The 15,355-nt window shown below is 34.3% G+C and overlaps 1 protein-coding gene across 10 annotated transcripts in view; it reads right to left on the bottom strand.

Annotated features, from left to right (window-relative positions):
• Positions 1-15,355, bottom strand: part of Grip (Glutamate receptor interacting protein) — a 54,870-nt gene that overhangs the window by 13,344 nt on the left and 26,171 nt on the right. For 9 of the 10 annotated variants that reach the window (XM_068381694.1, XM_068381698.1, XM_068381693.1 and 6 more), the window contains exons 3-13: positions 14,389-14,551; positions 13,549-13,674; positions 12,797-12,961; positions 12,277-12,446; positions 11,505-11,687; positions 9,929-10,121; positions 8,563-8,780; positions 7,409-7,624; positions 6,939-7,058; positions 6,307-6,465; positions 254-430 (exon numbers count right to left, since the gene is read on the bottom strand). In XM_068381694.1, the coding sequence (XP_068237795.1) occupies positions 254-430; positions 6,307-6,465; positions 6,939-7,058; positions 7,409-7,624; positions 8,563-8,780; positions 9,929-10,121; positions 11,505-11,687; positions 12,277-12,446; positions 12,797-12,961; positions 13,549-13,674; positions 14,389-14,551 (1,890 nt within the window). The remainder of the gene's footprint in view (positions 1-253; positions 431-6,306; positions 6,466-6,938; positions 7,059-7,408; positions 7,625-8,562; positions 8,781-9,928; positions 10,122-11,504; positions 11,688-12,276; positions 12,447-12,796; positions 12,962-13,548; positions 13,675-14,388; positions 14,552-15,355) is intronic. The other variant, XM_068381701.1, reaches the window with a different exon arrangement.

The raw sequence follows: 15,355 nt of genomic DNA, 5'->3' as shown, positions 1-15,355 counted from the left end.
TGAAATGGGATAAATAGGGCTAGCTAGATAATATTCATTTATCAACTACCCATGATCACCAACATAAAAAATAAAGTAATCTAAGAATAATACTAATTTTAAAAAATGCATTAATTCACAAACTGTTACAAAAGAAAGACGTGTTTATTGCCATTTCAAGATTCAATGATAAAATAAGATTTTATTGTGTGCATTTGAAGATAATGCTGGAAACGATTGCATGTTTATCAAGATCTCTATGAAATCAACTAACCTGATCTGAAAACAATGTCAGATCCAGAATCTCGCTTTGACATTGCAGGAGTGGAACCTGCTGGGACTGGGTCCAGACCGGAACTATCCCAAGATTCAACAGCGGAATCCACAGAGGGGATAGCGGGTCCAAATCTGCCTAGCCAATCCTCTCGACTAAGTTCTTCACTGGGGACACCTGTATTGGTAAAAATAAATAAGCTAGATAAAACTGCAACATGGTAGATCAAAATAGTCCATGGGCCAGACCGAATTTTGGTAACAGAAATTCTAGTAAATCATACTGTGTTTTTGAAGAGGTCTATGCTTCAGGATCATGAACAGGTATGATACCATTCGCAGATGGATAGATTACTGGGTGATACTGCCATTTAAATTTGATATAACATGATTGTTTATTTTTCAGGATCAAACCATGGGGTATGAAAAAACAATAATTGTCACATAATATCTACTTTTCAAATTAAAACAACGAATAACTACTCAAAACGTTTATATTGAGGCCAGCTAAGCAATGTATTGAAATGAAACAAAGAATATAGAAATTGCTCATCATACATGTTTATATAATCCTTGGGAATAATTATTCCAATCAGTTTACCAATGAATAATCATCACTTTTATCATCCCTGAAGTCACAGTAACATCAGGTTCTTTTATAAGATTTATGATTTTTATAAGTCTTCAACTTACTCATATCCATGCACTCAAGTCCAGCTTCCAGTAACTAATACAAACATTGTAGAAGGCAACCCACGCTTCCACTTAAAATTACCATGTGCCCATCATATTCGGTGGTCTATCCATGCTCCTTAGGATTTGGTATATTGATTAAGAATGGAGATAATGCTTCCAAGTTGCAGATTGGTAGTTTGCATATAATCTGGACAAGAAAAGACTATCTTCATAAGGCGAAGGTTGACTTGATTCACTCTTGCCACGTTTAGTCAAGAGTTCTTAATATGAACTATTGACTTTAGAGGTATTAGGAGGAGGTACATACATTTGAGAGGTAAATCACTGTAGGTTCTTAAAGAGTTCTGTCTAAAGGTCCAAGAACCCTCCTAGGTCAATGAAGGCTTTCAGAACAGTTTTGTTACTTTTCATTTTTATCGCAACATTTACCGGTGTGATTACGTCAAATTGGGGACATCCTCCCAGTCATCTCGTCCAATTTTAAAACTGGCCTCTTTATTAGTTACGGTGAGTTTTGTTTTAGAGTTTCGCCCTGTTTTCAGCCAACTTGCTCTTGACAAGGAAGTAAATTAGCCTGGATTTGATGCTTGAGCTATCAAGACACTTTTGATACTGCTTGATTTTGTTGACATGGTGCTATGCTCTTAAACTAAAGGCCTCAAGTTTACCCACTCTGAAATCTTTCAGCATTTTATGGACTTCTCCCAATACAAATCAAATACTACATCCAGTCTCTGACTATGTGCACCCCCAAGAAATACCTTGGCCAAAACAGATGAAATGTGAATGTTGAATTAGTGCCACATTTTTCGACCTATGCACATTCCACCAATGAACCCTGTGACTCTTTAGTCATAGTTTCTACTAGAGCTGCCATGGCTCCTAGTTCTCTTACAAGTATGGCTATATTTGTCTTGCGCAGAGATCCATCCACATTTTTGTCTTATACAGAGGCCCCAATGGGTGTGCAAGGACATCCCTCATGTAGTTGAGCAAGTCCCTGTCTGCTTTCTGTATCCCCATTTTTTGGCTTAGTACCTACAGGTCATCTTACTGATTATGTACGAGAAGGTATTTCGGTTTTTTTTTTTTTTTTTTTTTTTTGTGCCATGGAAGTTTGTACTTGGTGAACACTTTTTAAGACATGATTTTGAAGGTATTGTATATTTCCTCCCTTACTTCTTGTGCTTAAGAGATCATTGGCAACTTCGTCTATGGCTGGAAACCATGTGGGCATGTTGACTAAATCATCTTGGTCTTGTTGCAATTGATTTATTCATGTGTTCTCCAACATGAGATTCATCAAGGTTTGTATACCTGCTTCATCCTTCTTGATCCTGGTCAATAGCTAATTGGGATTTAATTCTGAACCACTTGAGCCTCACATCTCCCATATCAGCCTGAGAAATATGCTTCAATACTCAGCTGTCAGGTAAAATTTCATAACAGCTCACTTGTTTAAGACTGAACCCCTTAGTCCCTCCTTGTGTCTGTGGATCTTTATTTACAATTTCTTCTATAGTCAGGACTATTGAAACTCTACCATATGGACTGACTGATTTCAGCTGCACTAAAAAGTCTTTTGGCATGAAGAGCTTATACACCTGTGCGTGATCAATATACAACCGGGACATCTGTGCATAGCATATTGGCATAGTTGAGCTTGTCGTAGGCAAAGCACCATAGAATCTTTTCACACAGATAGAGTTCAGATGCAATTACCAGTCCCCTAGTGATGCCCTCAGGAGTCCAAGTAATATATTCACTTAGTCTATTTAAGACATCCAAAGTCATGAGAGTTTTCTGTCTGATTGTCTTAGAGATTCAAGGTATTCCTCAAACACCTACATGATATGAGAACAAGCAGTTGACTACATCACTTCTTTCACACCAGAAGGAGAAACATTATTGTGGAGGTTTCTAATAACTTTTAGGACCTCTCTCTTGAAACAAGCATATATCATCTCTTGAATTTGTTTTCAACTATAGTACGAAGCCTTTCCAAGCCAATCTCATCAGTGTTTCATGGAATAACTTATGGAGTTGTACAGAACACATTTGAACTTTGACCTTCCATAACACCAGTAATGGAATTATCTGCAATTACACCTGACTCGACACATATCTTTGAACCCTGTATCCTGGGAAAGTTTCTCAATTGTTAAAAACAGTCCACTATATAAATTGTGTGAAAAACACCCGATAACGGGATGCTTTTATCAAATTTGTTTTGATGTTTCCATACAATCTCTGCTGCCTTTGTACAAAGGGCATGATCAAAGACAAACTATATGGTTAAACTGCAATGTCGTGGTGATATTGACAGACTGGTTTAGCAACTCATAAACAGTGAACTTTTGAGATGAAGTGGCATTTATTATTGGCATGTACCAAACTTATCACCATGGATAAGGCTACTGTAGCCTGCCCAACTGCTTACTGCTTGTGGTTCTGGATCATGATATACCATGTGGGCAAGAATACAGTTGAGATTCACCATTGCTGCTCTCTGAATGACAGCAGATATATTAGGATCAATACTTTCTGTTTTAGGAGGTCCTACCCTCTGCCAGACATTGTAGATTCGGTGTTTATGTTTCTCTTGTTTTTTTTCCTACTGTATCAGTGGAGAGCAGTCATTGTGGCCCAATTATCTTAGGCTGGATATCATTACTATTAATTCTATGTGATGTTCCGCTACCACTAGTTATCTACTCCAAGTGATCAGTGGTATTCCACACACCAGGATCAATATTTGAAGGCAATAAAACATTATCATCAGCTCGTGACAGTTTCTGGATGCTCATTACTGTGTCTATTTCAACTAACTGAGTTAAACACAATGTAGCCATAACGGTTCAATGTATGTATAAGTTCAGTGTTGTCTGTAAAAGATTTCACAGCGAATGGGAGTAGAATGTGGCTTCTGCTAGCCATTCATAACTACATAAACCATGTCTTCTCCAAATGAATTAGATAGTCTATCTACTCTTTCTCTGGTGGATTAATGCATGCCACCTCTCCTGAAAGAATAGTACGAATGAACAGGCACAGTGAATCAAGAATATAGTTTGTTCCATGTCAGGTGACCATGCTACAGTGACGTTTTGGTTTTTAAAGTCTGCTATCAATAATTGCAAGGCAATATTTGTTGCGACATCTGCCTCTTTGGAAGATTTCCAGCTATTCAACTCTGTACGTACTAGCGTTTTTGTTTGACTAACTCAATAACTGACAAATTTAAGAATAATACAAGGAGCTATCCATTCTTGGTTTCAGTGATGTGTAGTGATTCTACAAACTCGTTCTCCAATTTTTGACCTCCGTGATGCCCAAATCCTTCAAATATTTCAGCAATCTAGACAACCAATCAGTCATGGTTATAACGTGTGTGTGGGGGGGGGGATTTAATTCGGTATGAACTAAAATAACCCATTAAATGCCTGTTTCACTACTGCTTCACAACTTCCTTTAATGTTCTCACAATGTTCCACAGAGCTACAGGCACCCTCCTCTGATACATACATATAAGTCTGTTAACATGACATAATAAGGACATTCAGCTTAACAGAGCCAAAATCCTTTCTTCCATCTCCTTAACAGTTGCATTCCTGATTTCCACATCTGCACGTAGTTCTGTGCATTTTATTAGTGGCTCTGGTTCTTTCATTTCTTGAATGCTTTGAGCCTTTTTGACAGAAGATTCACTTTGCTTTACATACTCCGGGACCTTTCCATCTGGCAAGTCTTTTGCTAGTTTGAGGATTGGAGCATTGTCTCTGGATTTAGCCGATTCAACAAAGTAGTCCATGATTTATAGTCCTCTGATGTAACAAGTCTGGAATCTTCATTGGAACAATGGATGAGGCTGTCCATATGTGTCCGCTTTTTAGGACTGGCACATGCAGACTTTTCTCTTGACTACTACCATGATCGTGTGAAAAATTTAGTTGTCTACCAAATGGTACAAGCAATTACAAAGAAAAGAATACTTAGCTGAACAAAGATGAAAAGAAGAAAATTGAAATTTAATCAAAATTTACTACTGTAATTTACTAACACAAGTTTAGCATTATCCTAGGAATACAAAATAACAATGACTCCACCTGTTTTTAAGTGTCCTTTCATATCATATCAAATAACGTATCTTCTAAAGAAAGTTTTATGGGACTTATTTATATAGCATCCCCTTTTCATGATCTTTTGACCTTTGGTTACCTAAATACACATTTTATTTGAGGATTGACATGTGTATTAAGGATAAAACAGTTATACAAAAATTTTGAGTGGCCATTTGTTGCTGTAAGTTAAAAAAGTAGAGATTTTGTGACTATTAAGGTTTCTCATATCCCATAATTTTGGCCCGAAAAACAAACATGTTATGTCAAAATTTAGACGGTGATATTAACCACTCAGCTACTCATATGTAAATGCTATCATACTAGTTTATGATCCTGAAGCATAGACCTCTTCAGAATACAAAATAAGATTCATTAGAATTTCTGGTACCGATGTTTTAAAAATCTAGTCCTGGCCCATGGACTATAAAAGGAAATAATGTGCATTTCTGTACAAAAGAATGAATTAATGATTTGTAATTATCTGGAATCATAACATCAGTGGTCATTGATGCTCATTTGAGTATGCCCAATAAAGAATTAACAACAAGAAAAAACTAAAATAAAAATAGAAATGAATAAATAACTTAATAACGAAACTTTTAAAATTTAATATATCATTTAAAGACGAATAAGAAGGCCAACTTCCAATATGAAATTAAAAATGCCACTGGCATCATCAAATATATCCCCTCCAAGAATCTTGGTGAGGATGTACCTGCCATCCTCACCACGAGCTTCTAACAGGAATGGTTTCCTGATAACCAAAAGACTGGGGCATTCAATAATGCTACTTGAAAATATGTGATTTTGTAAGGAAACAATAACATTTTCAGATCCCATTACTATTCTTTTAAGAAATCAAATGATGAATTGCAATGCAATGCTCTTTTTATAAAGAATGGAAAACGAAGCATTTATTTTCGAATGTCCTTCATGTTGCCTATCTTGACCAATAAAAAATCTCCCGGTGTAAATTGAAACTTTCTTTTTATAAAAGATAATTAATTTTTCATTTCATCCAATATAATTTGACTAATGTTTAGGATGAATCGTAGATTAATTTTCTGATATCGTAAGGATCTCATAATTCATGAATTTAATCTGTACTACATTTGAAATGCAACTGATGCTATTGAACAGTTTAAAAAAAAAAATCTTTTTACTCTCATTAACGTTCGCATTCTGCACAAAAAAAAAAAAAAAAGTGTTAAGTTTTTGTTGGAATTTGATATCTAACCAGAATCTCTTGGTCGTGAGATTTTGAGAGTCACTGTATCGCCTGAATTCTGAAGCATCAAGATAGCTTCACTGAGAGGTTTTCCTCTCAGGGATGCTCCGTTGATAGCCAACAAGCGATCTCCTATATGAATGGCACCGGTGCGATCAGCCAGCCCACCTGAAAAGCAAAGCGAAAGTATAAGTCCTTTTAGTCATTCATATTTACAGGTTTAAAGGTCGCTCATGAATGGCAGAGGCAAGGGACAGTGACATTGCCCTAGCAAGCAGGACAATGCCCTGGAGACTAACCATATATGATCAGCGTCCAAGCCCCATCCTCGCCCAAGCTAGGACCAGGGAGGGCCAGGCAATGGCTGCTGATGACTCAGCAGATAGACCTGTAGGCTCCCCCAGACCCCCCCCAACCTTAGCTCACAAGGATGGTAAGGTTGCAAACACCGAAGGCACTAACGAGTCTGAGCGGGACTCGAACCTCCATCTGGCAAACACCAGGCAGAGACGTTACCAATCAGGCCACAACATGCTAGAGATACAGGATTTTATATTTCAAAAAATAAATAAATTAAAAATATGGTGTTTAGAATAATCTAAAGCAAAAATTGTATCAAGAAGACTGCAGAAATAGCATACCTGGTGCAAGACCAGCTATAAAAATAGGGTCAAAAGGTTCCTCGCTACCCGATATGGTTATTCCCAGGGCACCACCATGGCGGACCAGTTCTACAGTGTACATCACTAGGCCTCCACTCTCTGATGAAAATAAAGAATATATTTACTGTATTACCTATGGCTAACAAGGAACAACTTCCGATATAAAATGCAAGTTTTATATGGAATATTAATTTTTTTTTATTTTAATGGTACATTCATTACATTTTTTATACATACTACTGACGTAGAACCTTATTCTACAAATTTTGTAAATGGCACTTCTAATTTTGATACCTTAATTTCTTGTGTTAGGGAAAAGACATATTTTCACATAACTTTGAAGATTCATAAGCATTACCATACAGACTATTACTGACTCGTAATTATCATCACAAAGGTGCCCTCAAACATAAGACTCATTACTTGATAAAATACATCCCCAAACTGACCCGAGTACAGCTCGTCTTTCTGGACTCTGAGAGTAACGATATCATCGCAGCACTGAAGAATCGCTCTGGCGTCTTCCAACGTCAGGTGTTCAAGTCGAGTGTCATTTATGGCTAGAAGACGGTCTCCTGGCTGCATTGTTCCAGACCGATGGGCTGGCGACCCCCTCACAACCTCACTTATCAGAAACGGTTCACCAGAAGCTGCTCTGCGACCTGCTGAACACGGTAAGCCAATTTTGTCTTTGAAAAAAGGTGATGACTTTTGTGGCAAACTGTACAAGGCGAAGATATGGTGTTGCAATGTGTTTGACAATGAAACATCAAAAAAAGAAGTAGTATTTAATCACAAAGAGCTGACTAACATAAGGCAAAAAATGTGCTTGAATGGGTAATAAATTAGCATAGACTCGTAATGTTTAAAAAATCAGAATTTCACATTTATAAGGTGATTGCAATGTGCAAAGGGGCTCCTTTTACGAATATGGCTTTAAAATAAAAATAATTATAACTATTGTTTGTGTATAAGGACATAAATATGTAAGTGCACACGAAGAAAGGTTATAAATTATGTGTAATACATGCGTGCGCGAGATGTCTTTAGTACATAATATATATATATATATATATATATATATATATATATATATATATATATATATATATATATATATATATATATATATATTTATATATATACATATATATATGTATATATATATATATATATATATATATATACACACACATATATATATATATATATATATACATATATATATATATATATATATATATATATATATATATACATATATATATATATATATATATATATATATATATATATATATATATATATATATATATACATACATAATACATACATAAACACATTATAAATATATATATATATATATATATATATATATATATATATATATATATGTGTGTGTGTGTGTGTGTGTGTGTATATATATATATATATATATATATATATATATATATATATATATATATATATATATATATATACATATACATATATCATACGTTCATGCATTAAAGAGATCCACACTTAAATATAAAGTGACACTTTACTTGATCTCGTTTACGGAATAAAGAGTTTCAACACGAATACAAAATTTCTAACCTACCCGTTAATGTAATGCCAAGGCCATTATGTCTCTTAGCCAGTTTTACGGCAAAGGTCCCCGACGAAGGTACGACCGAATCTGCCACATCGAATTCAACATCTAAGGTGACGGTTGGACGAGAATTAGCTACCATCTGGGTCACTTCACTTACGCCCAAGCCAGACACGCTCCGGCCGTTCACTCCCATAAGTCTGTCGCCAACGCATATGACGCTGCATCTGAAAAATATAGTTAAATTACTATTTACCACAGATTTTTATACAAAAATATTTTTATTCTATATTATCCATATATTTACTTTATGTTTATTATTATCGTTTATATAAAATTTGTTCTCATTCTACTTTTTCTATAATTTTACTTTATATTTTATTATTAGCTTTAATATACTGTACGTATTTTTATCTCCCGAATTTAATCGGGCCAACTCTATAATAATAATAATAATAATAATAATAATAATAATAATAATAATAATAATAATAATAATAATAATAATAATAATAATAATAATAACACTTGAGCTTAAAAATATAGACAATCTTATTCCTAATTAAATTTTTTCGAGGAATCTTTGCTTCGATTATACTCAATTTGATTGGAATTATGGAATTAAACACATGACCAATTCCTCCTGTTGCACAATGTTGTAAAAGTGCAGAGACTAGATATCATTACGGAAATAAGGAAGCGGCAACAGTGCTAAAGTAGAAGGGTAAAAAGTAGACGCAGATAGAGGCCCGGGGAACACTCACTGCTAAGACCTCCACGCAATGCTTTTAGTGAAAACATATAAATAAATACTTTTCTCAAATGTATAGAACAGGGACTTCCAGGTTTAGTACTACAAAGTATTTACGTACACAAAATCAGCTGTTATAATCAGTACTGTACTATATGCATCAATTCAAACTCATTTATTTGAACTATCAAAAGTAATGTCAATGAGGACTGACCATATTGTCCACGACTTATGAACAAATAACATACGTACTGTATTAGTGTGCATACACACACACACACACACACGCATATATATATATATATATATATATATATATATATATATATATATATATATGCCAAAACAAGTACAGTTGGAAAATTTCAAAAGATGAAATTTCATGAAGGTTCTTACAATATTGGCATAATATTCTCGATATAGTAAATGGTTACTTAAGACACTAAAACAACGATATATACAAGTCTCAGCAAATGAAATGAATCTTTAAACATTATAACAACATCTTTTCAATCCATTCTTGAACGTAGTCTATCGGCCTAGCTCCAATGGCCTTCCCTTTTCCAATGAAATCCGTCAACGAAATTCGAATAAAGGGATGTTAACATGCCCAAATCCACTTACTTGTCGCAGGGACCACCAGGATCAATGGCCGCAATGACGGGCAAAGCGGTGTCAGGATCTGCTGGATGAGGAGGAGGTCTGAGAACAAGTCCATATCCTCGACCTTCGACTACGAGTGTCACCGTCAGGCACTCCGGATGGCACACACCAATTGCACCTGCACTCCCTGCTGTGGTATGCGAAGATACGGAACCTGTAGAATAAGAAATGTACAGATGACTGACGAACAATTATTATCTCGTAGTCTGATGATTACATAAAATATCGAAAATAATGCCCAGGTCTTTATTATTGAGTAACCATAAAGATAATTTAAAATTCTGCTTTACCAACTGGCGATGAGATACTAACAATGTGCACTTTTGCAAAATGCAAGGCATACATGATTACATGAAGATTGGGCATTTATCAGTCAAATGTGATCTTTTGTATCACATAAAGCAATGAAAAAGTCAATATTCATCCAGTATCTTAATATAAGCAAATTTAGTAAAAATAAAAAAATCGCCCAGCTCATATAACACAAAGTGTTATCTAATAAATTAGCTTTGAATCTTTTTAGGGAGTAATTTCTTTACAATATTAATGACAGTTTTATGAACAATAAAAAACTATGTTGAAGCAAGTTTCATGAAAAGAATAGCGCGCACTTTGGCCGTTAATCCGAGATTGAAACAAATATTATATCAAATTAATGCAAATGTAGAAAAATTACCTTGTTATATAACATTAGCTTACTACACCTTTCGACCTTTGCTGAAACTTATAATATATAATGAAAACTCTATAAAACACTGAAAAGTGATACAAAACTACTATATAAAATTATAATTTTTCATAGCTTGCTTCAATCACATTTTAGGCCTTTTTTATAAAAATTTTTGTTACAAAGGGAGTACCCTTAATATGTCGTTCTCTCTAAAAAAATTGGAAAAACATGAGCATGTTTCATAATTACACAATGAATTGAACAATAATATGAATGATATAAGGCCAGCTTTTATTCTATTTTTATTCCTTGCCAATGATGTAAACTAAACTAAACCATGTAGATTCCCAAAATAAAAAAAAACAAAGGTATTCAGGTGTCAAATTCTGATCAAGTATGGCCTGCATCAGTCAAATTATTTGGTCATACAGTTAAGAAATGAGAGAAAAAAAGTTTTTTTTTTATACTCTTTTTAACAGACAAAGTTGATCAGCAGTCTGAGTAGGAAAAATAGTTTTATGGATTCACATTTTTTTCAGCAAAATGAATATAACAACAATGAGCTAATTCACTGCAGATGATCAGGCATACTATTCGTTAACTGCTCTATTTGTATTAAGATTACATAATATGAAGTTGCATTTTCTTGTAATATTATATAGGAGAAATTATATTAATAAATAGGCTTAATAAAAATTTTTAAAGCAATTTATGAAACTTGAAGTCAAGATTGTAGGATAATTCTGGTGTAGGGAAAGATTAAATTACTACATTAACATCAATTGGAATGTATCGAAACCAATACACATAGGAAGGGAAGATAAGTGGCAGTGGATGCAGTTTCCAAACACACTAAATATAAATTACTTGTTTCTGCGCGATCAGTGGGCCTCGTCCGCCTATTGACCCTCCGGGCGGCAGCAGATCGTGGGCGTGAGGTCAAGGTGTTGTAATTCGACCCTCCGGACAGGTAACCTCCACCGCCATTGCTTCCGTAGCCGCTGCTGTTGCCAAGGCCACCGTAAAGGTGGGGAAAGGCTACGCCGCCGCCTATGTTGATATAAAAAAAAGATTTTATTTATCTATTAGAATTTTAAGAATTGAAATTGATCTCGAGTTCAAAGAACAATTTTTCATTTGAACAATACATACATATAGATATATATGCGCTCAAAATTAAGTATATATACATTATATATTTTACTAGCTAAGCTACAGCCGTAGTAGGAGAAGCAAGGTAACATAGGCCCAGAGGCTCTAACAGGGAAATTAGCCCAGTGAGGAAAGGAAATAAGGAGACAAATAAGCTACAAGAGAAGTAATGAACAATGGAAATAAACACTTTAAGAACGGTAACAACATTAATATAGATCTCTCATATATAAACTATAAAAAGATATATACATGTACACACACACACACATATATATATCTATATATATATATATATATATATATATGTATATATATATATATATATATATATATATATATATATTATATATTATATATATATATATATATAAACCCAGATGAAAATAACTTTTTTTTAAATTTCTTACTTTCTAAATTGCTGTACAAAATAATAAGCAAATATGACAACCTTGAAAGTATCTGGCTGTTATGCCCTAATCTATACCTCTTCTGAAGCTTATCCTCTGAGGACTAGTGGGCCCTGGGATGATCTCTAAGGTGACATGAGACCCAGGTGCTGTTTTCAGGAGCTGAGCTGCCTCGGCCACTGTCAGCTGGTCCAGACGGGTGCCGTCAATGGCAGCTACTATGTCCCCAACAGCAAGAGCGCCACATCTGAAATGAAGATATGATGGAAATGTCCTATTTTTTTTTTTTTTTTTTTTTTTAGTTCTTGTACATAAGCTGGTATTTTAGGTAGAACTAATTCTACTATTATGGTTTAACTGAGAAAATGAGTAAATCCAAATAATAAATTGGTGGGAAATACCTATTGTCCTTGGGGGAATAAAAGCAGATAAAAAAATAAATTAGTGGAAAATACCTATTGTCCTTGGAAAATAAATGGTAGATCAAAAAATAAATTGGTGGAAAATACCTATTATTGAAACCTGATGTGTACTCCGTAGTCTTCACTAAAAAAGAAGATGCAATTCCAAAATATTTGAATAGGACGAACTTTTTACCTTTCAGCGATACTGGCAGTCTTGATGGTTTCAATGATGATGGCGTTGGGTTCAGGGTGAGCGTGGGTCAAGGTGATGCCCAGGGAAGTGCCGATGGCCCGTTCGATCTCGACTAGCAGAGGTCCGCCAGACGATCTCACGCTTTCCATCACAGACACATCGTACCTGTGTGAAAAGAACAGTTCAGAAAAGAAAAAAGCTTCTCTATGAAAATTATACAATCACTTGCTTCACTGGAAATGAATTAATAAAAGATATTCAATTCTGATAATTATTGAAAATAGTTAACATATTAACACTTATGATTAAACACTAATTGAAATTCACATAAATGGAACTGTTACAACATGGTTGCCTCGCTTTTAAAGGTTTAAAGGTCGCTCATGAATAACAGAGGCAAGGGGCAGTGACAATGTCCTAGCAGGACAATGCTCTAGAGACAGACCATATATGAATATGATCTGCACTCAAGCCCCCTCTCCACCTAAGCTAGGACCAGGGAGGGCCAGGCAATGGCTGATGATAACTGAACAGGTAGATCTTAAGGCTCTACCAAACCTCCAATTCTTAGATCACAAGGATGGTGAGATTGCAAACACTACAAGAAACTACAGAGCTTGAGCTGGACTTAAGAATTTCGTTTTCAAAAAGTATTCTTGGAGAAAAAGAGAGAATTCTGCATATGCATTTTAAGATGCAGGAAACAATAAATTATTGAAACGAAAAATAACAAAATATGACTTATGACTTACTCTATGGTGAGTGTGGCACTTCGTTCCACTCGGCGGAGAGTCTCCTGCGCCTCCGTCAGGGAACATCGTGTCAAGTCTCGTCCGTCTACAGCCAATAGACGGTCGCCTGCTTTGATGGTTCCTTCCCTGTTATCATCCATTGCAGAAAAGGGAAAAAAAGAAATAAGTCTTGATTTCATCATAAAAAAGTTTATAAGAAATATTTTAGGATACGAGCCTCATAAGCCACCTGGTAAAATAGTAACGTTTAGACTGAATTCTTTGACTAATTGTGGCGATTATAATTATAAGATAGTTTCATAAAACAGTAAATAAGAGAGTTTAAGACTTTCATTACAAGTAAATCATCATTAACAGGAATTAGATTTCATAAGGATACTAAATTTCTCTCTCTCTCTCTCTCTCTCTCTCTCTCTCTCTCTCTCTCTCTCTCTCTCTCTCTCTCTCTCTCTCTCTCTCTCTATATATATATATATATATATATATATATATACACACACACACACATATATATATATATATATATATATATATAGATATAAATATATATATATATATACAATATATATATATGAATATAAATATATATATATATATATATATATATATATATATATATATATATATACAGTATATATATATATATATATATATATATATATATATATATATATATATAGAAAGAGACAAGACATCTTTGGGTAACAAACTAGCTTGACATTCTTAATAACAGAGATTTTATTAAACAGAGATTGAAACGAAAAAAGTAAACTTAAAGTAAATCAAATATACCCAGGATTGTAATAGTATTTTTTTTTTTTTTAAGTTATAAGCACTAACCTGTCAGCGGGTCCGCCGGGTCTGACGTGGGTGATAATGAGGGGTCTGCTCTTGGTTGCCTCATGAGACGTTCCTCCCCTGACGGTGAAGCCGAAGCTGCCTTCCTCCTTCTCCAAGACGACGCCCACGCTCCGTCCTATCACACATCCGCTCCCTTGCACGGCTGGGGAAACAACAAAAGACAATGAATGATTCTTTTCCTTCAGACAGATCTAATTTTATATCCTTTAAAAAAGGGCTAAAGAAAATGTCGAATACAAAGAAAGTAGGTTTTTTTTTTTTTTCGAAGACTGATGAAACCTTCAGTTGTCTCAAACTATAAGGAAGACTGTCATCAGAGATAAAGACTAGAAAAAGGAATAGATGACTTTTTTCTCCCTAAACAGACTTGGCTGAAATGAAGGGTGATCTGCTTCATTCTTCGGTGCCACCTGCAGCATTCCTTGAACAAAAAATGAAAAAGGGAAAAAATTGGCGTCGACTACAGTCTTTACAAAGAATTAACTCATTATAACCACAAATATTTTATACAACTTGTTTATATATATATATATATATATATATATATATATATATATATATATATATATATGTGTGTGTATATATGTATGTATATATATGTATATAAAATATATTATATATATATATATATAGATATATGTAATATATATTTTATATAGGTATATATATGATATATATTTCATATACATATATATATATAGATATATATATATATAACATATATTCTATATATATATATATACATATATTTTCCCCAAATCAAAGTTTCTACACAGTAAATACAAAGTAAGTTACTGAAATTCCTGCTCTTTCTGCCTTAGAAGAGAACAAATCATCAAGTAGTTTTTGTTAATCTCCAAACATGTTTTGTTGTTTCTCACTCCTGGCGCCTTCTAATTTCGGAGAGAACATAAGCAAGTTTCTGCAGTCTTATTACAGGGCTGCC

The sequence above is a fragment of the Palaemon carinicauda genome, chromosome 10 (assembly GCF_036898095.1).
Source record: "Palaemon carinicauda isolate YSFRI2023 chromosome 10, ASM3689809v2, whole genome shotgun sequence".
In the NCBI taxonomy this organism is placed as follows: Eukaryota; Metazoa; Arthropoda; class Malacostraca; order Decapoda; family Palaemonidae; genus Palaemon; species Palaemon carinicauda.
This window is presented reverse-complemented; position numbering and strand designations above follow the sequence as displayed.